The following is a 27984-nucleotide window of genomic DNA, read 5'->3' on the forward strand; positions in this document are numbered from 1 at the left end:
AAAAGTTCCTGATGGGGTGAGGGACGTGCCTGTGAGCATCTAGGGGGTGAGGCAGTAGGAGCCTTCACTGCACTCAATGACCTGTTCCATTCTCATATAAAGAGAAAGGTTCAGTCCAGGTGTAGCATCAGAATTTTTGAAATATGTGTTGTGTATTGTGGAACACGGGTGGAAAGGTACACTGAGTTTCCTGTAGCTTGCCTTGTTCTCACATGCCGTGTTTTCATGCCCTACTGCTGAGCTGCGCCCTTAAAGAGATAATAGAGAAATGCTTGAGAAATGTTCTTGGTATGTGTAACATTGTACATTTGTATCTTTACACACAGACAAAGAGCAGCTCTGAAGTACCTGAGGATGGATAAAGACTTCCGCTACTACTTCCAGCACCCGTGGTCTCGCTTAGTTGTGGCTTACCTCGTGATCTTCTTCAACTTCTTAATATTTGCCGAGGACCCGGTGTCTCACAGTCAGACAGAAGCCAATGTGATTGTTGTCGGGAACTGCTTCTCCTTTGTAACCAACAAGTACCCCGAGAGCGGCGGCTGGAGATGTCTGAAGGTGCTGCTGTGGCTGCTGGCCATTCTCACAGGGCTGATCACTGGGAAATTCCTCTTCCACCAGCGCCTCTTTGGTGAGTTCTGTGATGCGCACACAGACCTCCTACTGATGGCTCAGTCGCTTTGCCTTTCAACTGTCCACTTACTGCAATTTCGTATGCTTTGCTATTAATCGCTTCAGATGTTTAGAGCTGTGTAGAGCTCGGTACATCAAAGCTCATATCGCTGTGGAAATTAATGCCATCTCTGCTTATGTGAATGTAATTCACAGTAATTTCAGTCGCAAAAGGTCTGAAAACAGAGAAAGCTGATGTGTTTGAAATAATTGAGAGATGGGTGATTTAAAATATTAAGAATGTACTTTGTCTTCAAAGCAAATCTTATATGATTTTCTCAGCAATCTGCAGAAAAGGCGTTGTTCCTTTAGACATTGTCGCTGAACGTCTTGTCAGAAGTCCCATAAGTGGAACGTGGGGAAGTGGTTAGTATTAGCAGACCTGTGATAAGAAAATCCTGCATGAAAACAGGAGCTCTGCAGCAGCAGGAGTTGTCCTGCCACTTCTCGGTACAAGAACAAGTTAATGAAATGGAAAGGTAGGAAATGGAAAAAAAACATGACAGCAAGTGTCTTTATGCAGGAGATGTGACTAAACTGGGAAACATACTGCCCATGGCATGGCTGAAGGGAAGGGAATGACCTCAGACTAAATTCTGAGACAGAGAACTTTGGTGTAGGCATGTGTAGAGAGAAAAGTATCTATCATTGTCTTAACTGAGTCATGTAGTAAATGTAGAAAACATCTGAGGGCTCGAGGCTGTTCCAGTTTTAGAGATAAGTGGAAATCAGAGGAAAGGTTACTTCAGTCTGCCAGCTGCAAGTGTTTGATTCTGGATATATTAGAGAGATGCTGCTGGAGTGGGTGGGCCAGTCCTGTGTTCTTGTTCTGTTGGGGCTGCAGGATGGATGGTTGCTGAACACCTCACAGCACATGAGTAATTGGCCATTTCCTCAGCCTGCCTCATTCTATTAAGATAAAAAGAGGACCGGTATTGTTTCAATAAATCAAACGTAAAGCTATTATGTCAAGGAACAAATAAGAAAAACAACTCTAAGAGACTCCTCTTAAAACATGAATTCTGAAAAATGGCTGAGCATCTTGATACCTATTCGGTGGACATTTTAACATAGTGTGGTGGTAAATGTAAAACATCCCCATGGAGAGGATGTTTTATCATAGTTCCTGGGTGCTGCTTCGAGCACTGCTGTAATGATGTTTTCAGTTCTGCCTTCCAAAATTGAGGAGTGATTTTGTTCATTTGGAGAAAATTAGGGAAAGTAATGAAAGTGATGACAAAATTACAAATTTAGCCCTATAATGAGAGGATTTAGAGGATAAAGGAAAGGTTAGAGAGTGACTTGCTCAAATTTGAGTTGAAGGACAGAACCTTCCGTCCAGCAAATATATTGCAAGGTCCAGTGCTTGAAAATGGCAAATAGCCAAAGAAAGACTTTTTATTTCTGTAATTGAAAGGCTACACAGTCAGTGGAATAAGGAATAGGCTGGAGTATCATCAAGACAAGTGAAATTTTCTTTTGGAGAATATGTTCTATTCTGGCTAGGCTGATTATTATGATAATTCCTTCTGGATTTGTAAGCATGTATCACATAGAGGACATAGCTTAATGTGAATTTTAAAGTGGCTTGAATCAGCATTACTGCCCGAAGAAGGCTTGCCCTACCTTCAGTGTCTGCTGCGTGTTTGTGCTCTTCTGCAGTTGGTCAGAGAAACAGGTTTGGGAGCATAGGCACGTCTGCAGTATCCACCTTTTATTTCCGTGGGAATCATACGTCATCCCACAGATATTTGTGGCAGCACAAAGAAGGAATCAATGCTGGGAGGCAACAAACAGTCAAGAGATTCCTATCTGCGATGCAGTGCTGGCTTATTGATGTTTATGGTTGTTGGTCTTGGGGAGCGATAGGGGTGTAGATATGATCTGATTCAGGCTAGCTGCTGCAAGCTCAGTTTCAGAACGGTTTAAGCCAACATGGCTCTGCCCCAGTCCTACCCAGCTCTGGGTTTTGGACCTGCCTGGAGCCAGCACTGCTATGGATGCAGCTGAGCAACAAGCCAGCCTGGGCAAGCGGTGCTCATGGAAAAGCAGTTGCTTCTGCCATCACTCGAGTGCCAATGCTGATGCCAAGGACAGTGCAGCCAAATAGCCAGGGGCCGTGGCAGCCTGGACTCATGTTGGCTCTGGTGCTGTGGGATGGCACCAATGCAGTGAGGCCACGCTCACGGGATGCTGCTTGTGATGCACTGAAAGCAGATGGTGGCCTGTGTGACTGACAGCTTGTGTGACTGACAGCCTGATTGCGTGCTGTGTGATGTGGCCATGCCAGCTGTAAACTGGCATGTGTGGAGAGTGACAGCATCGATGTGATGATGATGTGGGCTTCAGAGGAGGCTTTTAGCTTGAGTATATCTTTTTGGTCTTCAGAAGATTTGCATAGCCCATGCTGAAATCTTTCTTGACAGTTACTTGACAATATTTTAAAGTCTTTACTGCCTAGAAATCCCACTTTGTGTCCAAATCCCACTGAGTACGCCTTCTGGATCTTCTAGCTTCAAGCACTTCATACATTCAGCTCCTTACTGCTTTTAATTTCCCTATTTCAAAAGGGAAAGAGATAGATATTGCAAAATATTTGTCTTTTCATATGGACTTTTTCTGTTTCGTTTTTTCTTTTTTTGTGTGTATGTATAATTGTTGGACATCATTTTTTTTTTTTTTCTTTTTTTTTTTTAATCCTTTTACATTTATTTATATTTCTCTGTTAAATTATATTGGCAGGGGAAATTATGACTGGTTGTTTTCTTGTAGCCTGCACATACCTTCCTGCTGTCAGGAAACCAAATAGCACCAGTCAATCTCCTTGTGTCAGATCTTGGCTCACAGTATGTGCTGCAAATTGAAATTGAGAAGGATTAGTCTGCACATCTCATTTTAGATGAAGAGGACTGTAAAGGATTTTCTTTCCATGTGCCCTTCCTGCTCTTTTGTCCCTTGTCTTCTGTATTTCTTGCTGCTGAATGTGCATTTGGAGTAAAAAAAATAGTGTTACGAGAGTTGCATTGTAACATAGTTTACTATCTATAACAGACAGCATCTGATAAACATGGCTGTTGCGAACTACAGAATTAATAGGATTAAGCTCAAGCATGTTATGTTCCTAAAAATGGAAGGAGAGGGGTGATAGCCTAAACATTATTTAGGCTTAAACTTTCTGAGACTACAGAAAGATAAGGCAGTAGGTAAACTGTTGTTGCGAAGTGGAAATCATGACTAGAGGGCACGGCAAAGTATTTTCAGTTGGTAATAGTGCTGCCTTAGGACAGCAACCTCTTTGGTCACCTTCAAGACACTGCTCCACTGCTCATGACTTAGAACTCTCCATTCTTGCTTTTCAGTCAGGAAGCAACTTACTTCATTTAATAAACATCTCCAGTGATAAAGATTTCCAAAGAAAGCAGCCTTCATCTAGTGCATTCTATATATTTTCTTGGCATGTGATCAGAACAAATGGGATTTTAAAATTGCCTTTTGGCTATTATCCACTGTATTCTTTTGATTCATCACTAAGCATATCTTGTGTTTGGTTAGCTGTCGTGTTCTGTTGTGCTTTTTATTTTGCACTGAAAAATGAGGGGTCAAAGATGAATATTGGAAGTTTGGGGGAATAAAAATGTACACCGTAGTCATTTCTTATTCTCTGTGAGTTACTTGGGGAGGAGAAAAGTATCTTCTTTGCCCTTGCTTAGAGATTTAGTGGTTTATTTTTTGCTTTATTAAAAAGCAGAACAAGCTTAGAAACTGACCCCATTATAATGACAATGTGCATTCAGAAAATGCATTCAAATCTTACATACTTACTTAGAAGAAATTCATGAATAATCTCTTCATATTGCTCGGGGGCGCTGTCAGGAAAATAACACAGTATTCAGTTTGTAGAAAATGAATGTTTTAATCAGCACCTTCTCAGCATTTGTGCAATTGCTGTTCTGTACTCAAGCCTTGGGCCCAAATTCTGAGTTCAGTGGGGGACTTTTTGGTTCAGAGTTCAGGCTGTGTGTTTTGCATCAATGTGTATGTATCTATTACATCTTGTAAATCTAAAATGGTTTTTGATTTATATAGATTTTTAGCAGCGTAGATAAATGAGAAGTATTATTGGACAAAGTGTCTCAATTGTTTTCAGTTCAACATTTTTGCTTTGACTGATTTCCGTGAGTAATAAAGCTGAGCTCATGCTGCAGATTTACTGAATCAGTTTTTCAAACTATAATTACTAAAAAATGTGCAGGTTTGTTCCTGCTTGTTTTTCTGATTCTAAGCAATTATGAAGTCCAATTAAACTCTGTTATTACACAGATTTAATTTCATTCAGTTCTTAAGGAGTATGCTCGAATATTTCAGTTGACTTAAAAAAAAAAAATTGGATGGAAATTAAATGCTTAATGTGCTTTCACAAATTATAGAAAACAAGGTAAACAGAACTAAAGCTGTATTTCTTAAAACAGGTGGGGCATCATAATGCTGCAAGCAAATCTGAGCAGTTGAAAGAATGTTGGATTTAATGGATTCTCTCCTACAAATGATTGCAGTACGCAGTTTGTCAAGAATTAAATGATAATCTCAGCTTTGTAGGCATGGGAAGGAATAAATAAAGCAGTCATTATGGGAATTGCACTGAGAACTGCATGCACTAACGTTGCAAATTTTTTAATGGGCAGTGGTGGCATGCTGGGACCAATTTCACGACTGACAGTTTCAAACAGAACACCCACTGAGGACCTGTTGTCTGAAAACATAACTCTTTTTGTCAAACATTTTTCCTGAAAGGCTTTAAAAGATATTGCAAGCCTATTATAAACGCTGTTCATTGTCTGCTTTTATGCTGAGAGGTAAGAGTCTAACAACCGAAGCAGTGAATGTATGTAGATTGCAAGAAGAAATTAGGCAGAATGGGATTTAGTCAGGATGACAGCGTACTACATAGGAGAAAAGTGAATCTGTTATGCAGCTAACTGACAAAGGATACATTTTTACAAGAGCACATACATGATTAATTAGTACCTTGAAATACCAGGGGTCATATTAAGGTAAAATCTGGGCTGTGATATTGCAGCTAGTGTTGCTGTGGTGTAGTGCTTGTGCAATGCCTAGCGAACTAAATGAGAAAAAAAGATGCGCTAGGATTATTGCGTGGTTGTTTTTCAGCCAGATTATTTCCCATTCTCATTTGTTCGGAACCAGTTGTGCCACTATCTGTACCAGCAAGTAATGGGTGTATGACAATACTTGCATCATACTGTAACCTGACTGACGTGGCATATTCTTTTCTTTTGTCAGCTCTGTGGCTTAAATTACAAGAAGACCTGTCACTTAATATCCAGCCGCTTTGTTCCTGCTTTTTTTTTTTTCCATTGATGATTTCAACGCAGTAGAAAGCTACTAATGTGATAGCTGGTCAAACAAACAAACCGTCTTCAGGAGCCTGTTCAATATGAATTTTAATACTTGTGCAGTTTATGCTGTTGAAGACATTCAAGGTCTGCTGTGATTACTTCACAGTCAATTCACCTCTTTTGTATCCAGAATAATGTCAAAGCAGTACAATCGGATTATTTTGGTCTTACAAAATGCGTGCCAGAAGGCCAATCTAACAGCTAGCTAATAATAACACAAAAAGGGCTGTGAGCACACATTTTTGAAAGCCAGATTCCTCAGCACAAGAAAAACAAAACAACAACAACAAGAAAAAAACAACCCACAAACAATAACCCAGAAACACTACCGCAAGATAAACAGCAAGAAACTCAGCCAGCCAGTAGGCTCATTGCATTCCAGCTGTGGCGAATTGCCAGTAAGAAAGACGTCAGTTTAAAATGAAGTTTACATCGTTCATCAGAGAGACCACAAGTGACCTTTGAAGTATAAATAAAAAGCATACAGATGACCTCCTAGTTTCTTCATTTACACTCGCATTTTTAGAAGAGCTGTAACTTCTCGTGGCTTTCTATCGTAAGGTTCAATGAGAAGAATGCCATTGTCTGCTCTTAGCATTAATTATGGAATGTCTGATACCACATTACCAGCAGAGTTTAATTGGAGATCATAGAAGCATAGGATCATTGAAGTTGGAAAAGACCACTATTGACCCATCCCCACATGCCCACAAACCATGTCCCTCGGTGTCACATCCCGTCTGTTATTGAATGCCTCCCAGGATGGTGATTCCACCACCTCCCTGGGCAGCTTGTTCCAGTTTCTCATTGCTCTGAGTTTTTTTCTAATATCCAACCAGAACTTCCCCTGGCAGAACTTGATGCCACTACCAATTGTAGCCACAACAAGCTTATTTTTGCAATGAAGACTTTGATTCTCTTGGAGGTGTGTCTCCCTTTCCCCAACCAGCACCATAAGACCGAGGGAAGTGCTGCGTGTGTCAGATTATCTGTAATGGGAAGGCTCTTGAGAATATTTAGCATTTAGTGCCTGAAAACTAAAAATAATCTCATCGCTACTTAGTATTGATGTGTCAACTCTGTGTTTTGATCTCTTTGATGTGATGTTCAGATTTTTCTTCCCATTCGAGACAGGGAGTGATTTTGGAATGATGCCTGTCACTTGCAAGAATATGTCTCAGTTCCCTGATTTCTAGAAATAGAAGTGAGCTTATTACTAGCAGAATAAGACTGATGGGCATAGTGCTGGTACAATCCAGTACAGGGGCAAATTTCTTCTTTCCTTATTCCATGCTGTAAGGAGATGGAGGATATACTAGTGTGGAACATCACCTTGCAGCATGCTGTTGGAAAACCCCAAGGAGAACATGATGTCAGTGGCCATGCTGTGCCCTTTTGAGGGTCCCCTTAGGCTGTCAGAGTGGCATGAAGGTCCTTCATGTACCAGACAGTGAATGTTGCAAAAACAAATCCAAAAATTTTACGAAGTGAAAAGCTGAGCTTTCCCTTAAGCTCAGCAAAGAAGAAATCAAAGATTTCTGAGATTATATATCCAAACAAGAAGCAGAAATGTCATTTATTAAGACCAGAGTTAAAAATAATAATCAAGAATTCAGTTCTTGTACATTTTGTTGCCTGCCTGTACCACTTATAATGTAGTAAATTCTGCCTTTTCCTTTGTTTCATGCATCTATTAATTGATCAGCTAGAATGATAAATATGTCTTTTGCATATCCAAATTGACCATTTAATAGGTTATGACAAACTAGACGATTTAGGTGTGATTATCAGTTATTTATTGTTATGACTTAAAAGACTTCAGAATATTACAAACTTTATTGAACTTCTCCCACTTCTGGCTTGATAACTGACGGTGGCCCATCATAGATGCCAAGGAAAGATGGTGCTGATAGTTTTCTAGCCTGGAACAATTTGTTCACATTCAAACAAAAATAGATGCCATTTTTAGATGCCTTTGACAGTAATTCTGAAGGCAAATAATAAAGCTGGCAGTCAGCAGTAGTCTTTGTTCCTGCCTACCTGTAATTAAGATGCAAGTCCTCCACGAATTTTCACATTTTCTCATAAATCTCCAAATGTATCAAGTTCTTCTTCCTCCCACTTGTGTTACAACATTAGGGAACTTGTTGATTTGGACTATTTGGAAGCCAGAAAAACTGAAATGTTTAAAAACAAGTTGTTGGTTGAAAAGAGGCAGATTCTTCTGCTGATATCTTCCTGTCTTAAATCACTTTAATTCCTCTTTCCTCTTTGGCACTGGGATATAATCTTTCAAAGTGGACAGCTGCTTGAAGCTCACGTATGTGCATGCTAAGTGATGTTTTCTATTTCTGGAATTCTGATGCCATGGTGCTGAGAAACACACTTTATTTAGTACTGATGCAAAGAGGACACCAGACCTGTGTGCAATATTCAAAGCCAAACATGCATGAAAATGACATTTAGCAGATAGGACAGTAGGTGATAGGTAGGTTCGAGGAAAATGATCCTGGATACTCACAGCTGTGATATTTGAGTTTATGCAGAGAAAAGGGGACAAGGCCTAAAATTGGATGAATCCTAGCTTTAATTAACAATGAAACACAAACATCCTACCTCTCTTGTTGATCTGTGGTCAGAGATGTAGGTGGACATAAAATATGAATCTTAATTCACACTTGACAGTGTAATGTGTTGGAGTTTCATGACGTATAAAAAGTGAAGAAGATGCAAAGACTCTTCAGAATCAATGGGAGCACATTGCAGCACTGCTGCCTGCACAGGGGTGGCTTACAACTTGCTTAAAAGAGTCTTACTCGCTGCCTTCTGCCGGCACCCGTCAACACTGGAGATCTGAGAACCTTTTTGTGTCAAACATTATGGTCTTGTCATATATTTGATACTAAGGTCTCATTTGATATTGTATCCTGGAACAGTAACTATTACAAAATATTGGTCTGTTTCCAGCAGTGCTGTACAAGTTTCTGTCCATAGATCAGCTTCTCTGGATAAGTGTTTACCCCTCAAAAGTTACACTACTTCATGTGGAGCACTTGTTCCTCATTCACTTTGTACCGTGAGTACTGCACTGGAAATCAGATTGATACCTGATGTAATTCCTTTAGAAAACCAAAACTGAAACCAGGAGTTCCCACACTACTTACACTTATGTATACTTAATCTCTTTTTCAATTTTGTAGTTACAGACCTCACAGCTCCCTTGAGAGCTATCCCATAAAGCCATCTTATAGTATTTTGTCTTGTTGAGGGAAGCAAGTACCTTCTAACTATTTACTTGCTGTGACATACCATAGAAAGGTGAAGTCCTTTAAAGACTGTTTCCTCAGAGTGTTTCCTCAGAGCAGGAAGAACATATGTATTCCTAAGTACATCAGTGTCAAAAAAGGTGTCTTCAGCAGTATGAAGAGCACTATTTTTTTTTGTCGTGGAATAGTTTGTATTAATTTTAATCCTATACTTAATCCATAACTAGACCTTTCAAGGAGTCTCAGTGAATATTCTGTGACCACTGTAATGACAAAATTTGTGGTTGTTTTTCCTCACTGCTGTACAAGATGAATCAAATGTAATCTAACAAGGCGTCCCTAAAATAAATACTGTTTCAAAAGGGGTGAAGGTATTTGATTCTGTTGAAGAGGTTTGGATTCCTTGCTCTGAAAGGGAAAAAAATTTTCCTCTGAAAGAAACATTCAGTAGCAGGACTGAGAAAGTGCTCCATAACCTCAAGGAAACAAGTGCCAAGTATGATTTTCTGTGTCTATTCCTTATAGAGACACTAGCATCTCAAGATGGAGAGCACTGTGTTGGCTATTTGAAGATGAAGATGTTGTGCACTAGCTTGTTGCACATCAAGAGTGCTGGATCTGAAAGCTGTGTCACTGGCACGTATTTATTTTTCATTTACGCTCCGACATCCTGAATTGTATAAATTGTATAAATTGTATAAATTGCATAAATTGTATAAATTGTGAAAGCAGGACAGTCGTACCTCTGGAGGTGCTTTTCTGTAGCAGTATCACATTTCCCATGGAACTCGGGTATTTTCCCTGGGAATGTTTGCCATGTTAACATAAAGGTGAGAGGAATGGGCTGTCTTCCTGAATAGCTTGCCAGCATCTTTCTCCTTTAATCATTTCCATTTTGATCATTCGGACCTGTCCGGTGAATCAGACTCCAGAATTTGAGTAGTTCCTGAGCTTCTTTTGCCCCTTGCAGTGGGTTTTGCAAAATGCTCCACTTGAGGGGCTCTACTTGAGAACACCGTGTGTGGTACTGAAGCCTGTGAAAAGCTAAGTAATTGTATCCTCACCATCAGGAACGTTATGCTTAGGGTAACCTTAGGTTTTAATGGGTTAATGATTCACTCCTTGAAATCTATGGATACTTTCTTCCTTAACCATCTTTCACTGGAAATGGGCTTCTTACTGACACTTGTTTACAGTAGAAAAGCTGATGAAATGCTCTGAAAATATACCAGAATTTTTAATTCCATAATGGTCATTTTTACACTTAGTATAAATTTCACACCTCATAAGATCAGAATCTTAACTTAGCCAGCCTATGCATCCTCATTGCCCTTTTCTTTCATATTTTTCACTAAAATACTATCCAATGACAAGTGACACAAAGCTCTTCAGATGGTATCAGAATGCCTTTCTGGTTATCATCTGTCTAGCGAACTAAATCTTAACTCGGCTAAGGCTTGTATGAAATATGAATTATTGCCCCTTAGATTACCAGATACAGTATGATATCATGGAAATTCTTGTAGAATTGGTGTAGATCATATGCTTATGTTTGCCCAGTTGTCTTATAGTCCTTCTTAAAAATTTCAGACCCTCTTGCCTTCGGATCTCAGACAAGTGTGACGTGTATCCCACTAGGAGTGCATTCTGTTCAAGGATGCTGGAGGAATCATAGAATCCTTAGAGTTGGAAGGGACCTCTGAAGGCCATCTACTCCAACTCACCTGCAGTGAACAGGGACAGCTAGATCAGGTTGCCCAGGGCCTGATCCAGCCTTGCCTTGAAAGTATCCAGGGATGGGACATCAACCACATCACTGGGCAATTCCAGTGCCTCAGCACCCTCATTGTAAAAGAGTTTTGTGGCTCTTCATGAGGTACCAGATCCATCACAGTTCTCTAAACTCATAGAATCATAGAATGGTTAGGGGTGGTAGAGACCTTTAACATCATGTAGTTCCAGCCCCCCTTGCCATTGGCAGGAACACCACCTACTGGACCAGGTTGCTGAAAGCCCCATCCAGCCTGAATTTGAATGCCTTCAGGAAGGGGGCATCACAACCTCTCACATTCCAGCAAAAGTAACTGGAGTCCTGCTTGGCTGAGGTACTGACTGGTGAAGAAAATGGGCAACAACTGGTCTGTTATTCTCATGCTGTATTAATGACAAGGTCCTGCTGTTGTGTGACAGGTGCAGTTGTTGCTATTACAGTCTGTGTAAACACCTGGCTAGAACTACAGTTATCTGAGGAAAAGTGGTTTAGAGAAGCAATTCAAACAATTCAAATTTAGAGAAGCAAGTTGTAATTATCTTTCAACAGAGGAGCACCTTCTAGTGGTACTAAGTGATTATGGCAGTTAGGTAAACTTCAAAGAAGAAAACTTAAATGATAAACAAAGAATAGTAATGAATGTTTCTGTACAATATTTGGTAAAAATTAAAACATTTTTCAGTTACCCCCTCCCCTCCTGCCAAAAAAGACCCTCTACAGTTTACCAGTATTTTGTGTACATACTAAAAATAATGTTCTACCATGGAACCTATCCACCCTTTGACTTTTTTCAGTAATGAAAATTTGGGCTCATTTCATATCTGATTGAGGGTCAGATGAAAGTTGCTATGAAACTGTCATTTTTTTTAAATATTAACAAAGTTTCTCCTTTCACATTGTTTCTAGTAAATATTTATTTCTCAGTATTTGTCATAGTTACTTAGTTTAGCAAATAATAGTATCACATTATTTAAAATTCAATTTTTCTAAGATGCTGCTAAGTGGAATGGATCTTGTGGTTTAGGTGATACTGTGCATTTCTACTCTTTCCACTTCCATACCGTAAATAGTCCTTTTTGGACTCCATCACATAACATTAGTACATAATGCACACGAATGATCTGCTGCAGCAAACTAGGATTAATGAGCATTGCTTATGATTATGCCATTGCAAGAGTTTTGTAATGTCATTGATGGAAAATTCATTGTGTTCCTTTGTCAAATACAAAAACTCCACTTTGAAGGTGGAGGAAGGTTAAAGAGCGCATAACTAGAGTTCATATTCTTAATTCTATAAACATAATCCTCTATGTTCAAAGTAGAGAACCTGACCTTTTTTTTTCCTAGATAAACTTTTCAGTATTTGGAAACTTCAGCCCACAGTTGAAGTAAGTCTAGCAAATATTTTAACCAGCGAAAACTCACTCCATATCACTCTTTGTGCTTACAGCAGACACTAATATTGATGTGGAAGTTGACTTATTGATTATACCCCTTTTGACGTTCAGACAAGTGTCTCTCTGGTCACATACGCATGTGCTACTTGAGAAATATACAGCACAGGAAATAATAGTTTGTACTGAATCTGAAAATGCTCAGGTCTTAGTGTGTGTCCCAGACATTCACAATAGGCTGGGGAGCCTTCTTGATTGTCACAGGAATATACATCCTCTCAGTCCCACAACACCAATTCTTTACTTGTCTTGTGCATCTGAAATGCAAACACCCTCTGTAACCTCTGGGGTGCTCCTTCTAAACTGTGATATTTATTTCCCCTGTACAAAGTAGACAGCAGAATTGCAAGTATTTATTGAAGATAAAATATAAAACAAAACCCATGCTTAATCTGTGCATACTGAGGTTAAATCAGAAAGCTATCTGCGGTTGGATTTTCTTTTTTGTTGCATATTTTATGCCTCAGAGAGAGAGAACCTTGTGCAGGGAGCTTGACTCGCCCTTCCTGAGGCTACCAAGGAATTCTGGACAAAAAATAATGCACTTTGTTCTTAGCAAGGAGAGAGTCTAAATATATATATAGAGAGAGAGTAAAAAAGCATTGTTTCATTTCCTTTAAGACAATTTAATTTTGTTAGATCATGTGCTACGTCCTGCATTGGACTACTTTTTATCTCAAGAAAATGTAAATCTCTTTTCTTTCTTGCTGTCTGCTGGTCCTTCACAGCTCAGCATCATGTTTATTGTGAACCTTACATTCCCTCCAGAGTAGCAGAGACGGTGCTGTTTTCCTCAGTCCCTTGGAAAATCAGTAGCAAAGCTCAGGGTCAAACATAAATCTCGTTTGAGTTCCAACTGAGGGTTAGTGATGGGATGGCTGCTTTCTGTTGATCTCAGCTACATCTGTTTGAGAGAAAAGGATGTTCCTGACTCAAATCAGGCTAACCATTTGTCGTGCATATTTGCTATTATTTGAACATATGCTATTTACAATTAAACATATTAAACTGTATACAGTGCCACATTCAGGTTTCTAAGTTACTTTGCCACAGCAGAGCATTTTGGACAACTTATCACAAATATCATTTGTAAACCTAAAGATGCACTTTGATGAATGAGGACAAAATCTCTATTTTCTGACAAAACATGCTTTATAAATGCTTATCTAGAAGGGCAGCATGGAACATAGGTTGCAAGAAAAGTATTTTTTGTTAAAAATAAGCTTGTGAATAAGTTTCAGTGCAGTGCCAGGAGAAAAGAACAAACAATTTAAAAAGAACCTGAGAACTAATTATTCTGACAATTCATTGCAGGGTGTCACTGAACTGGTATTGAGAAATTGAGATTACAGCCCTGCCCTTCAGAGTTCAACATCAGCGTTATAAGGGACATAAATACTGTAAAGCTTCTTTTATTTATTGTGAGATTTGATCCAGTAAATGATCCAGTAAATTCAGAGAAAAAAATTATAGTTTCAACTAGATACCACAAATAAAATGATGAAATGTATTAGAGCTCCAGAATGAGAAAAAGGAGGAGGATCACGGAATTATATTTATAGCTTTGGCAGTTAAAAAAGCCAGTACTTAAAGATGCTAAAAATTCATTAAGGATAAAGAGTACACAAATACAATTCATACTTATATGCCCTCTAAAGAAATTTTATTTGTTATTTGATGAAGACATCTAAAGAGGGTATTTTTTGCATGATCATTTCATAAACTGTCACATAAAATTAAAAAATCTACACCTCACAAGCAAAAGCTCAAACACGTTAGCACTTTCTATTGCTTAGGCAGGATTTTGAGTTCCTTCCCTACTGCAAATTGTTCTAATACATAATAGGAAATCAATATCTTTTTTTTTTTTTTTAGTTTTTCTTTTAACTGCATCAGCACACTGTTCTAAACCTGATGTAATAAAAGAAGGAAGAGTAAAGTCTCTGGTTAAAATTACATTTGAACTCCACGTAATGGGAATTGACAGATGTGGAAAAATGCAAAATCAAGCCTGCTTGCACGTACTAATCCTGGCGTGGTTTAAGTCTTCCCATGTTACCAGCATTGTGCTTATTCATTTATTCATTCATTCAGTTTATTCATAATAGCAGATTGAGGTATTACATCTAGGTAACAGCAATGACATTAATGTGAAACAGAGAAAGATGTGATGCCTGCATGAATTCCCTGCATCATACAGTAGAGCAGGTGGCTCTGACCATCACTAGACTGCTCTTGACTGCCTTTGGTAATCCTTCAGAGAGAAAGACCACGTCGGCTCTTTCCTTGCAGCAGTAAAAGTCCATCTTTCTGTACTTATTTTGTGTTAAAAGATGAGTGTGCATTCTTATGAATAATTTTATTTCTGTTATTTTTTTCTTAGAGAAATAGCAAGCTATGTCTAAAGACTGGGTGGTATTTTAGATGAAGGAAGAGAGCAGTGCTTATCAACTGCATTTGCTTCCTCTGCAGTTTGTAGTTCACACCAGGTCCATGAGACCAGCAGAGTCAGGTAGGACGTACTCCACAAGAAGGCTGATGGAGACACTTTGGCTGCTAACACTGGCTTTCAACTGGTCTTCAAACCAACCTATTGGTTGGATTGATAGGAAACTGGAGCTCTTGGGTTCCCATTATACGTGATGTACTGTGCGAAGGCATCACATTTCTAGCTAGGTCAGTAGCTGAGACCTCGAGTATGTACATTTTGTGACATTAGGTTGCATTTTACCTTTGAGTGCAAAAGCTGAGAAGTGCAGTTCTCCCCGATGAAGGCTCACCTTGTCCAGCTGGATGAAGACCTGTGAACCACGTGAAGAGGAGGCAGGGATCTTACCCTGGCAGGTGGTGCCATGCTGCAGGCACACTGGGAGCTTGGCTACCCGTGTCCAGTGCACAGCCTGCTGGGCAGCAGTAGCAAGGCCCATGCAGAACTTGCTTCCTTTTGCCTTAGCTCCTCCAATGGTAGAATCAGTGTGCTGATTATTTTTCCTTCTGCCTGGAAAGCATTGCCTTCCTTCCACTGGTGAAAGCAGCGTACAAAGGTGAGATATTTTATCTGCCCGTTGCACTGTTTGGTGTGGCTGTTTGCCAGGTGCAGTGTTTCTGAGACTTGGAAAAGAAAAACTGGTATCAAAATACATTGGTTTATACACACTGAAGCGAGACTCCATCTTTTAGGAGCATTTTAACATTCTTTTTAAAGAAGGTAAGCTCATACCTTAATGTGAGAAGTTTTCAGGTAGTTTTCTGCAAGTATTACACAGGCAAATACAGAACAGTGGGTGCATGAGGATGGCTTACCTTAAGTTGCATCTTTGGGACATTTGTCGCTCAATTTAGCTCTTCAACTTAGAAATTTTAATTTCAGCAATTTTAGTTCACAAAACAATGCTGAGTTTTACAGTAATAAATAATTGTTTCCTCGACTATAGCTGATCACACCCATAAGCAAATCTTTCAGGCCATGGGCCATTTTCTGTTCAGTTAGTAAGTTACAAAGATGCCCATCGCTGTAATATCTCTGAATCCACAAATAGTAATTGAGAGCTATCCACATCTTGCAGTCAGTTTTGTAGGCTAATATTATTCTTTCAACAATAACTGATGTGTTCAAACTCATTAGAACAGGCGGGCATTTAATTAGATACCATGTCCTCAGATTTAACCCAAACAATAGGCCGTGATAAACCAGTGTGGCAACATATTTGTCTTAGAAGGAGATGTTGACTTTGGCTCTTAGCTGTTTGTTTTATTGTTCACTTATTGTAGCAAAATGGAATAATCTGATTTGATTTTATTTGTGTATGTCAAATTATCTGAGGAAAATATTATAATGAAACATTTTAGGAGCATTTATTTCCAAATAAAAATATGACCAAGTAAATATGAACAGATGTCTTGTGGTTTTTAAGTCTTAGTTTGTAGAAAACCTTTGGTTTCATTCAGGAGAACATTAGCATTAGTTCAGCCTGGTTGAACAAAAACACTTTTAAAAAGTGTGTTTAATTGATTATTACATCTCTTATAAGCAGGAAAATAAATGTTTAGAAGCCTTTTCAGCTACTAGGGAGTACTCATAGCTGATTAGCTTGAGGAACTGCTATCTGAAGAGCAGAAGGTAAGAGAGAGAGAATGATTTTTCCTAAGGATTATGTCCTAAAGCAGATCTTTAAAGATTAACTTTAAACTCAACCCAGTACAAGGCACATTGCGCAAGGTGCCAGTTTGGGAGAACAGGCAACACAGGCACTGTAACATGGATACATTTTTTTTATTTTTTATATTTTTTAAGGAACGTCTTCATTTCTTTTTTGGGGGGTTGTTGAGAATAAACTTTTCAGGGACATAAGGTGTCTTGTTGGTTTTTTTTTCCTTGCATTCTCATTTGTTTGTGAATGCCTTGGGACCTCTTCTTTTGATGGTTTCACTGGTAGAAAACTGAGTTGTATGAACTTGTGGGCCATTCCATGTGGCTACAGAAACAGACATGGAGATAAGGATTTGTTTTTGTAATATGCTTTATTCCGTATTTTTATGTTTGTGGAATACAGAGAGAAGTAACGTGGAAAAGTGGATTTTATGAGAGTTTCAGAGTCCCGGTAGTTTGTCCCTTGATCTGTAGATGAACACAGAACTGTAGACAGCCTTAGTCCGTCCTATGTAAGTGAACTAGAGGAGTCTCCAGCTTTCTCCTGTTTTTCCCCAGCATGGCATATAAATCAGGGCTGCCATCCATGCTACCTTTATCTCTTGCTCATATCCTTGGAAGTCAGGGAGGATCAAAGGATATGCAGCAGAAATCAGTATCGTTTTCATAAGTGCTATTTCATGGCAGTTTTAGTCTTCTGACTTGATTGACATCTGGAAAACCAGTTCCCTGCCTCTTTGCTTCTGCTGTCCTTTTCTGGTCATTGGGCACAGCACATACAGCTCTCTTTGATGCTCTCCCAGGCCTGTGAAGGCAATTGCTGGCCTTGTTCTGTCACGCGTGCCTTAGACCATGCAGCTCTTTGGTAGGGTGATGCTGACAGAAAGTAAATAGCAGCTCATTTTGCATTTTTTTTATCTGTATACTGCATAGTTCAGCCACGTAGAGACTATGAAGGTCATTCCTCTTTAGTTAAACGTGTTTTTATGTTCTGTTTACCTGGCCAGAACGAAATTTCTCTGTCTTATGGAAAAATTTCTCTAAGTCAGACTCTCACATTGACTTTCCTACAACAGACTGAGACTACACTAGTAGTCTTACTTTTTCTTATCACACACTGAATCTCAGGCAGAGAAACCCATGACTTTGCAATCCACATTAATGCTGCTTGCAAAAGACCTACAAGTTGCTGAAGGGTTATCTGTGAATCTTTCTAATTATTGAGCCTGACCTGCTACGAGTTACCTATTCCACTCTTTATTTGTATTTTTTAATTTAATTCTCACAAACTTTGGGTACTTGTGACCACAGACTGTATTCATAGGTGCATCATCCATCATTATGAAGGCAGCAGTTCTAAAAGAAAACACTTTTTTTTTCAAGACAAAGAAACAACTTTGATAATGTTTTTCACAATTTCTTCTGAATTTAATGCTTATTTCCTCATTAACAACAGAACTCCTTTCTAATGTTTCTAACTGGATATGTAGTATCAACATTAACATCTATAGACAGTATGCAGGGAGTATAGCAGTCAGTTTTTAGGTTTAACTTTGTGTCTAGAAAAAAAACTTATTTTGATTTTGATTTCCCATTGAATTTTGCAGAAAAAAAAACCCCAACCCTGTTGAAAATCAATACTGAAGTAGAGAATGGACAAAAAAAGAGTGTTTTTGTAGCTTTAAAGAGAGAGTAAATGATAAAATGACAAGTGTTTGATTTTGGAAATTGCTTTCTGTTTAAAACTTGGCTTATCTCTGCTGTTCATCCCTTCCTCATGCTGAGAGCGCTTTTATCACTAAATGGCATTAATATCATTTCTGTGTCAGTCTGAAATGTAAGCATATAGAAGAGTAGATAGTGGCCAGTGTGTACCCATTTAGAGATTAACAAATTCTCTTTAATTGTTAATTGTTAAAAATCCTGTCATGTTTACAATAGGGAGCTCACAAATAAAGTAGATGAAGGTGCCAAGGGAGCTGGTGGGGGTGATTGCTGAGCCGCTCTCGGCCATCTACCAGGGCTCCTGGTTATCTGGAGAGGTCCCAGAGAATTGGAGGCTTGCCAATACGACTCCCATCTACAAGAAGGGCCGTAAGGAAGATCTGGGGAATTACAGGCCTGTTCAGCTTGACCTCAGTACCAGGGAAAGTTATGGAGCAAACCATCTTGGGTGAGATCACACGGCACAAGCATGGTGTCCAGAGGATCAGGCTCCACCAGCACAGGTTCATGAAAGGCAGGTCGTGCTTGACCAACCTCATCTCCTTCTATGACTAGGTGACCAGTTTGGTAGACAAGGGGAAGGCTGTTGATGTAGTCTACCTAGACTTCAGCAAAGCCTTTGGCACAGTCTCTCCTGGGGAAACTGGCTGCCCGTGGCCTGGACAGGTATCCCCTTCTTTGGGTAAGGAACTGGCTTTGGCTACAGGGCCGTCCCCAGCAGGTAGTGGTGAATGGAGTTAAGCCAGCTGGGAATCCGTTAAAAGTGGTGTCCCCCAGGGGTCAGTGCTGGGGCCCATCTTGTTTAATATCTTTATTGATGACCTAGATGAGGGGATTGAGTGCACCCTCAGTAAGTTTGTAGATGACACCAAGCTAGGAGGTGGTGTTCATCTTCCTGAGGGTAGGGAGGCCCTACAGAGGCATCTAGATAAGCTGGATCACTGGGCTGAGGTGAATGGGATGAGGTTCAACAAAGCCAAGTGTCGGGTGCTGCACTTTGGCCACAACAACCCCATGCAGCGTTACAGGCTTGGGGGTGAGTGGCTGGATGAGTGTGAAGAGGAAAAGGACCTGGGGGTGTTGGTTGATGCTCGGCTGAACATGAGCCGACAGTGTGCCCAGGTGGCCAAGAGGGCCAATGGCATCCTGGCCTGCATTAGAAATAGTGTGGCCAGCAGGAGCAGAAAGGTCATCATCCTTCTGTACTCAGCAAAGGTGAGGTTGCACCTTGAGTAGTGTCAGTTTTGGGCCCCTCACCACAAAAAAGACATTGAGGTCCTGGAACGTATCCAGAGAAGGGCAACGAAACTGGTGAGGGGTCTGGAGCACAAGTCTTATGAGGAGTGGCTGAGGGAGCTGGGATTGTTCAGTCTGGGGATGAGGAGGCTCAGGGGAGACCTCATTGCACTCTACAACTTCCTGAAGGTTGGGGTGAGGAGGGATTTGGCCTCTTCTTCCGGGCAACAAACAGGACCCGGGGAAATGGCCGCAAGTTGTATCAGAGGAGGTTTAGTTTAGACATAAGGGAGATCTTTTTCTCTCAGAGTGGTCAGGCACTGGAATGGCTGCCCAGGGAGGTGGTGGAGTCGCCGTCCCTGGCTGTGTTCAAGAGGTGCCTGGGAGAGGAGCTGAGATGTGGTTTAGTGCTTGTGGTAGCAGTGGTAATGGGAGGACGGTTGGACTGGATCATCTTGTAGGTCCTTTCCAACCTTGTGATTCTATGATTCTAAGGTGAATATTTTTTCTTTTAAAATATGGGAAAATTAAGGATTAAGAAATCATCAAGGGGTTAAGAGCAGCACTTAACAATTAGGTGAGTATGTAACTCTCTAGAATAGAATATAGATGCACAATTTACTGTGAGATCCTCATAAATATACACATATAAACATATAAACATATCTAAAATGTTTCAGATTATCAAGACTTGTTCCTTCATTTCACATCACAGTTACAAACAATTTAAAAAACAATGTTCTAGATATTACGCATACATTTATATTTTGAATTTGATTTATTTGTTGAAAAATTCATCAAGTGAGATTTAATGTCAGTGTCGACATATATTTTTATACATCTTTGAGAACAAAATCATACCGAAGTTATGAAAATGAAAAGGACATTATGCAAAGTATACCTAAAAATACATTGTCACTAGTAACTTCTGAAAATAAAATTGTCTTGCCCACTGATTTATGGCCTTAACAAGATATTTTGTGAGACTTAGCTAGAAAGCACATAGTTGGATGTAAAGGATGACTGTCTATATATGCTGGGAGGACGCCAGTCTAATGATTCTTGAAGATGATGTATGACATTGTGCTGTTTTAATAAGCAAAGTCTGCTGTACTTTAGACTGTCTTGACATTGATGCTGAGACCCCAAATTAACAAGGAAAAAGCACTGTTGTGTAGCAGTGTTTCTTCCTTCAGCTCAGCCACTTCAGTGCTTCAGAAGTTTTCCTTTGCACAGTTGTCCCTGTTTGTGAATTGAGAGTTCACTGTAGAGTAATGTAATTCTCTGAAGCAGAACACTTAGGAGAGACAGCTGTAATTGCCCAAGGTTTCTGAGGCACTATCAGTATGCCTGTGCTATTGGTTTGGAGCCACTGCTGCACTGGAAAAACCTTTAGCAAACTCTTCAGTCTATGCTTGTTTGCTTTGTAAGCAGACTCACTATGGCTCTGGCTGTCTTCAGGGGCTTTCCCTTATTATTTATATTTTGTGGTCTTTTTTGGAAATCTGCTGCATTTATCCAGGTTATTGAGGTTCCACTGCCACTGCCAGAGGAAATTTAGTGCAAGTAGCATTACAATTAAGAACTTGTAGTAGGCCTCTCTACAAACGCTTGGGAAGTTCAGCAGTTAACTTCATGGCTCTTACTAATTGCACAGTGCAGCCCCAATGCTACTTACAAACATATTAAAAAATAATTAACAGAAACTATCAGGAGACTCCTCAACACTGTTTACTCATAGACTTTCTGTATTTCTCTGACCAAGAACAAAAGCAGATCCTTAGAGCTTTTATTCATTGTTCATTCATATCAGATGTACATGTGGGGAAGAAGTGCTGTGTCACAATAGATTAATGTATATTTATGACAATAATATTTAAAGTACATATAATAGCATTTCTTTTCCAGTGGATTTACATGTTAACTTTTACTCTACATTGCTGTCTATTCTTGCCTACTCAAGGGATTGATGCACTATACAGGAGATGAAATTTTAAACTGTTCCGACAGTACAAAGCTAAATGGGTAGGAAGAGATGCATGTCTTTGTAAACTGACCTTTAAGTCACTGTTCTTGGGGATACAGTGATGTCCCTTGCCCTGTGTGTTAGACAGCAGCAGCATTGGCATTTGGGATGACATTTTATATTTTTTATTTTTTGATAGAATGTTTTATTTGCTACTGTAAAAATGATTGGATCAAGGCAACTGTTGATGCTGCAGATGATCTCTGTGATTTGAAAAACTACCATTAGTCTACTTATGCTCTCAGAGGATGGTTGATAACAGGTTTTGTAAATTATCATCACCATCATTGTAATGTGATATGGTGTGAAAGACACAGCAAATACAATCATAGCAGCTGAAATCAGTAAAAGAGGCCTAATAATTCTATTTCTTCTTTGCTGACGTTTACAGAGTTGTAGTAGTGCTTTGAGAGTCAACATATAGCATGTAAAGATGACTGTGACTGGAATTAGAAACCTCAATATAATCTTGGAGAGTATGAATGGCACTTCGAATTGTAAGGGTTCTCCATTGTGATCTTGGGAACTTGTGTTGTGATGCTGTCTTCCAGCTTCAATTGTGCAGAAGATCTCTGGCACTGATGCAAGAACTATGAAGATCCATACAGCAGCAGTACAAAACATGGCCTTTCCTTTGTTCCACCATGTTAATGAGGAGATAGGATGGACAGCACCTAAGTATCTATCAAAACTGATGAGTGTTAAGAAGTAGACACTTCCGTATATATTAATGCTAAAAAATAGTCTTATGATGTAAAAAAATGTTTGATTGATATAGTTTTTTGACTTCTGGAGTCTATGATATACTGAAAAAGGTGCCATAAGAATCCAAGTGAGGTCACACAATGCCAAATTAAATAGAAATATGCTGTTAGTATTCCAGGTCTTCACGCAGTACACATAATGTCGAAGGGCAAGTATGTTGCCTAGAAATCCCACTATCAAAGTGAAAAGGCAAACCAGAATCAGCAAATAGCAGTACCACTCCAGCTTAGGATGGTTGTTGCAAATGAAAATAATGCATGTATCATTTGTCATCTTTCCATGGAATGGGCCTGAAGGGGAAAAACAGACCAACAAATTTAAAATAATATCTAAATATATTGAATTGACAATTAAAAACTTTTTAGTTAAATCCATCGTGTTTAAACCGGTGAAAGAATTCAGAACATGGGATGTACAAGTTCTCCTCTATCTGAAAAAAATGCAAATTCCAAATAGACATCACTTAAAGCTTACTATACAGCAATGCCATCAAAGGCAGAGCTTCATGAACCTTCTTAAAAACCCTTGTATTATGCCCTAATATTTAGTGTAGTGCACAACACATGAGAGAAAAAAGGCATGCACCCTTAATAACAGCAGATTCCCTTTGCTGACAAATACATCTGTGTCTAGCTTTGCAGGAAGCAGAGAGAAAAGCAGAAGGATAATAAATGGCCACACTCACTCCACCCTTGCAGTGACTGGCTTGGGTACCTGTACTGGGCCTAGAGGCATTTGTAATGTGGGTAGCTGTGCAGTGGGCTGTGGCTGAGGTCCAGAAGAAAGTATTAAAAAAAATGAGGTTGTGCTGAAGGCAACACCAACATCTATATCCAAAGCAGTGAACAAAATGCCTGTTTGCTATTGTGTGCATGATTTTTGTTGGCATTCTTCTCTAAACAGATGTTTGAGGCCAAAACCATTGTGGTTTTGATAGGGATAGAAAGAGTTCATTTTGTCTCAGTCATTATTGCCCAGAATCTATCAGCACCTGTTATGGATAATTTGGAATATAGATCTGCAGTGTGTTTTTCAAAGCAAGGTTTTCATGCTTGCAGACTCATTTTTAGTCCCATAGATTTTGAACTCCTAATTAAAAAAAAAAAATGAAAACAACACAAAACCAAGCCTGGAGTGTTTTACCAGGGTGAACTGTCACCAAATTCATTGTCATGTTTCTAGAACCTCTCTCCAAATGATGAAAGAGAACAGATTGCCCAGAGAGGCTGTGGATGCCTCATCCCTGGAGGCATTCAGGACCAGGTTGGATGGAGCCCTGGGCAGCCTGATCTGATGGATCGCAGACCCACCGACAACAGGGGAGTTAGAACTAGATGGTCTTCAAGGTCCCATTCGAACCCAAGCCATTCTCTGATTCAATGATTCTGTAACTCAGTGATTCTATTTTAATCTGTAAGGTCTGTCCACGTTAGAACTTTGTATGAGGGTCATAAAAACAGCCATTTAGAAATCGGAATCCACTACTGCACTTGATAGGAAAGCGGGATAAAATTTTACTCAGCATTTACTCACTTTACATAGAAGGAAGAGCTCTTTTCCATAATGTTATTGATTACTCAATGATTTTTGAACTTCTTCAACTGTTAGGCTGATAGTAGTGCTTTTTTGGAACGTGGTCTTTTGCTTTCGTACCTTCCTTAATATTGCTTTTCTGAAGGTATGTCCACAGACATAGCTCAGAGCATAACAAGTAAGAGCTATGAGCTGCTAATTAAAAACTGCATTATTTTGCTTTACAAATTTATGGCTCACCCAGATAATGTACTTAGGAAAAGTTAGTTCAAACTGTACTGAATAACATTATGAAGAAAAGTTATTTCTGTACAAGTTCAGCAACAAAAGCAGTCAAATGGCTTTCCAGAAACGTTGAAAGCCATGTGGTGAACTTTTGGTGTTTTTAAGAGATTGGAAATATTTGTTATTTAAATGTATATTGTTAAGTATTGAAGCACTGTATTTTAACCTGGGGTAACAGTATTCTTTCTCTATATTTCTCCATGGTCTTTATGGATATCAAATTTTATATAATGTTCTTCTTCAACCAACGTTTATAAGGTGAAAACATAAATTCTTTAAAATGTAGCCACCCTAATTATACAATACCATTAAGTAACATTTGCTTTACAGCTTGTTCAGTTAAAAGGAGTTTTAATATGTATAGGAAAGTTATATTTTCCTATAATCGTCTTGGCTAAATCTCACTTGTACTTTGAATTAAATTGTATTTCCTACCTCTCTGCCTTCCTTTTAAATAATTATGAATGAAGGCACTAAGCACTTGATTCTAATTATGGTGGTAGCACAAATAAGCCCTAAACTGGCTACAAAAAACATGTCTGTAGCTGCAGAAGGCAACTGTAATGCCAGGGATTCCTGATATCATCAAGCTCCTGGAAGAGCTTGAGAGAGAGAGGCAGGTCTCTTCCAGAGATGCTTGAGGAGAGTAGGTCAGTCTTAACTGGAGAGACAGCTGTGCCATCTCATCCATTTTGCTGTAAGTTGACTATGTGTATACCCTTCTGTTAAGGCAGTTACAGATTGGAACTAAGAAATCCCCTATCCTCTTCATCACCTTGAGTTTACTAGACTATGCTCTGACTTGACCTACACGGAGTAAGTTATCTGGAGGTTCTGGAGCTGCATATCTTGGTAAAATGAATTTGGAGATCAAAGTCACATTAGGAAGTATGATTGCATTTTTCTGTGTTTCCCATGCTCTTTGAAATTCCCTTGCAGGTGATTTCCTGGAATTCTATGAACCCTGGTGTTCATATTTGGATTTTCTAAAATATTCTCACTGTTTCTTATCTATTCATTGTATTATAGTAGGGCTTAGAGGCCATAACCAAGACTGGATTTTTGAAACACTGTGCACTGCAATTGGTGTGAATGACTTACAATCTATCAAACAGGATGGACACAGTCAAAGAGGTCCAAATTAAAAAAGAATGTCTTCCAAGATAATGTAATAAGCAAGAGAAAGGCACAAGCAATTTGACTCTCAGTGCTATAGTAAGACCTCCTGGTCTTTTATTAGAAGAATGTAAGGAATTCTCTACAAGCAAAACCCAGTTTCACTGTATGTGCAAAGACATCATCACCGTGCCCTGCTGTATCCTGAGGCCATTGGAGCTATGCTGATGCCCAGTAGATCTGCATGTGTGCTGTAATAAGTTTCAGGGATGCCTTTTTTTTTTATATGTATATGAGACAATGGCAAGTTTTCTGCCAGTTAGTACATTGTGCTAATAACATTCAGTTCCTTTCTTCCTAATGGCTCAGTCTATACTGTGATTAAGCCACTATTTCTTTCATTAAGAAATGATGTTCATTTACTTAGAATTAATGAAAGCACATATAGCAAGTGAACTATGGTAAAGGGATATTTAAGGTTTAAAAAATTGCCTGCCAAAGACAACAGTTATTAAAAAATACTTTAAATAATATGAAATGTATACATGTTTGTATGTACTAATCAGAATGTAGTAGCTAAGTACAAAAAAAAAAATGTTACTGTGGAGAATACAGGTGGGATGAATACTTAATCAATTTTTCTCTTACCTGTTTTAGAAATGTTGCTGTCATCTATTTTACTGAAGTCTAGATTCCATGCTGTGCTTTTCTTCTCCATTAATCTTGATCTTCTAGAATTGCAATTCTATTTTGCAAATACTGCTTTTAATGCAAGGTGTTGGTAATATTCCATAGACAGTGGCAGCTATTCAGAGAGCATTTGTCAAACTGCAAGAGAGAGAACTTTTATCATGATGCCCCTCCTCTCGGTCAGGCTATATTGCTACTTAACATAGCAGGCTCCACTTGTTTTTCAGGGAAAAACAGACTCACTACAAATCCACAGTCTAGGTCTTTCTGGGGCTTTCATTGGTTCTAGCATGAAAGAAAAGGGTGGAGGGGTGTGGGGCATGTGTGTACCTTTGTACTTTCCTCCCCCTTCTTCCATGCCAGAATTGCTGCCCCACTACAGAAATGGGCAGCTCTCACCCCACCGCAGAGCCTGTACAGGAAAGGAATGGGCTGGATGAGACTGAGAGGCTCAGGAGAGGGAAGGTGCAATGGGAGTAGACGGACTGGAAACTGTGTAGAATGAATTTACTTGCACAGGTGGGCTGCAGGAAACCTAAAGAAGGGAAAAACTGCTGCGTTAATTGGCAGTGAAGGAGGACTGAGAGAATAAAAATGAGAGGAGAAGAAAGAAAAGGAAAGCTTAACTCAGGAAAAATATGTTCCTGAAGAAAACAAGACAAAAGATTCACCTGTCCAGTGATGAGATGAGAGTAAGCAGAGCTTTTTTTCAAGCAATAAGGCATACCTGTGTGCTTTGCAGAATGCATTTGTTGCAGAATGAAAAGTGAAGTACATCATATGACTGAAGCACCTGCATTTAGGTACTTGCACACTCCTGTTTATGTAATTAATTACTGAAAATAAATAACAAAAGTTGGAACCAATGTAAACTACGAAAAGCAGGATAAGAAGAGTACTGTACTGCAGTAAGACTTCATTGAGAGGACAAGAAAATCAGTCTTGCTCTGACAAAACTGTAATAATACATTTGTGAAATGACGAGAGCATTACTACGAGAGACAGTCAGCTCAAACACTCCAGGGAGCAGTTTGTTCTCTGTATTGCAGTGACAACATTTGGTGTACAGTTTTGGCTAAGAAATGAATAATAATTACACTGTAAGTATGGTTGCAAGCTCTGCTCTGTTTTGTGATATGGTTCTTTTATGTTACCACTCACAGACAATCATTTTGGTACCTTGTTGTGGTACCATGTAGCAAAAATCAACAGTGTAAGAGAGGACAATACTATCTTCCACTTGAGCTCATAGTAAAAGATTTGTTTGTAAAATCATGAGAAAGTAGAATTTGGATTCTAAATCTGATGGCAGTTGCCTAGTGTGTTTCACTGGTGAGGTCATTCCACCTGAACAGCCGTATTATTGAGGTCTAAACCCTTCAATGTACTTCTAGAAACCCAGACTTTTTCAGCGCTGCCATTAAATGGGTGGCAGTACTCACAAAACAGGGGAACAGTAGGTTTGCACAGGATAATCTCAACTTTATTGCAAGGAGGGTTGATGATTTACTTATTTATTAACTGTATGTTTTTGTGTACTTTTGGGCTTAAGTAAGAGCTGTCTTTGACTCAAGAGATGGCTTTTCTTATGGTATCTGTAGAATCCCTTTAGTCCAGGCATTTTCTTTAATTCTTAACTGACCCTGCAGTCATCTGCTCAGAAAATTTCTTCTTCTCATGAGTCAAATGTCCTGTGCTTTTCATGAGCTAGACCAACACATATGATGATTTAGCTATCATGTCATTACATTGAACCCAACTTTGTCCCTAGTCAGTGGAACAAGAGAGGCAACCATCAAAATCTGACTGTTCCTACTGCTCAAGAAACATCTCGCAGCCTGAAGTTCTTATGAAGCCTCCCAGTTTGTAGACTTGTTT

The 27984-nt window shown here is 39.3% G+C and overlaps 2 protein-coding genes across 3 annotated transcripts in view; one reads left to right on the plus strand and one right to left on the minus strand.

Moving 5' to 3' along the window:
* The first annotated feature begins 338 nt into the window (after nucleotides 1-338).
* TMEM117 (transmembrane protein 117) overlaps nucleotides 339-27984 on the plus strand; it is a 192833-nt gene continuing 165187 nt past the window's right edge. For both annotated transcript variants that reach the window (XM_042816395.1, XM_042816396.1), the window contains exon 1: nucleotides 339-631. In XM_042816395.1, the coding sequence (XP_042672329.1) occupies nucleotides 355-631 (277 nt within the window). In that variant the 5' untranslated portion in view covers nucleotides 339-354. The remainder of the gene's footprint in view (nucleotides 632-27984) is intronic.
* On the minus strand, nucleotides 21194-26286 carry LOC122159157 (P2Y purinoceptor 1-like). The gene is made up of 2 exons (XM_042816397.1): nucleotides 26065-26286; nucleotides 21194-22772 (listed from the first exon to the last, which is right to left on the minus strand). Exons 1-2 carry the CDS (start codon nucleotides 26132-26134, stop codon nucleotides 21751-21753), a joined length of 1092 nt encoding a protein of 363 aa, XP_042672331.1. The 5' UTR covers nucleotides 26135-26286; the 3' UTR covers nucleotides 21194-21750.

The sequence above is a fragment of the Centrocercus urophasianus genome, unplaced genomic scaffold (genome assembly GCF_019232065.1).
Source record: "Centrocercus urophasianus isolate 14NV4802_14NV808 unplaced genomic scaffold, USGS_Curo_1.0 seq_15, whole genome shotgun sequence".
NCBI lineage: Eukaryota > Metazoa > Chordata > Aves > Galliformes > Phasianidae > Centrocercus > Centrocercus urophasianus.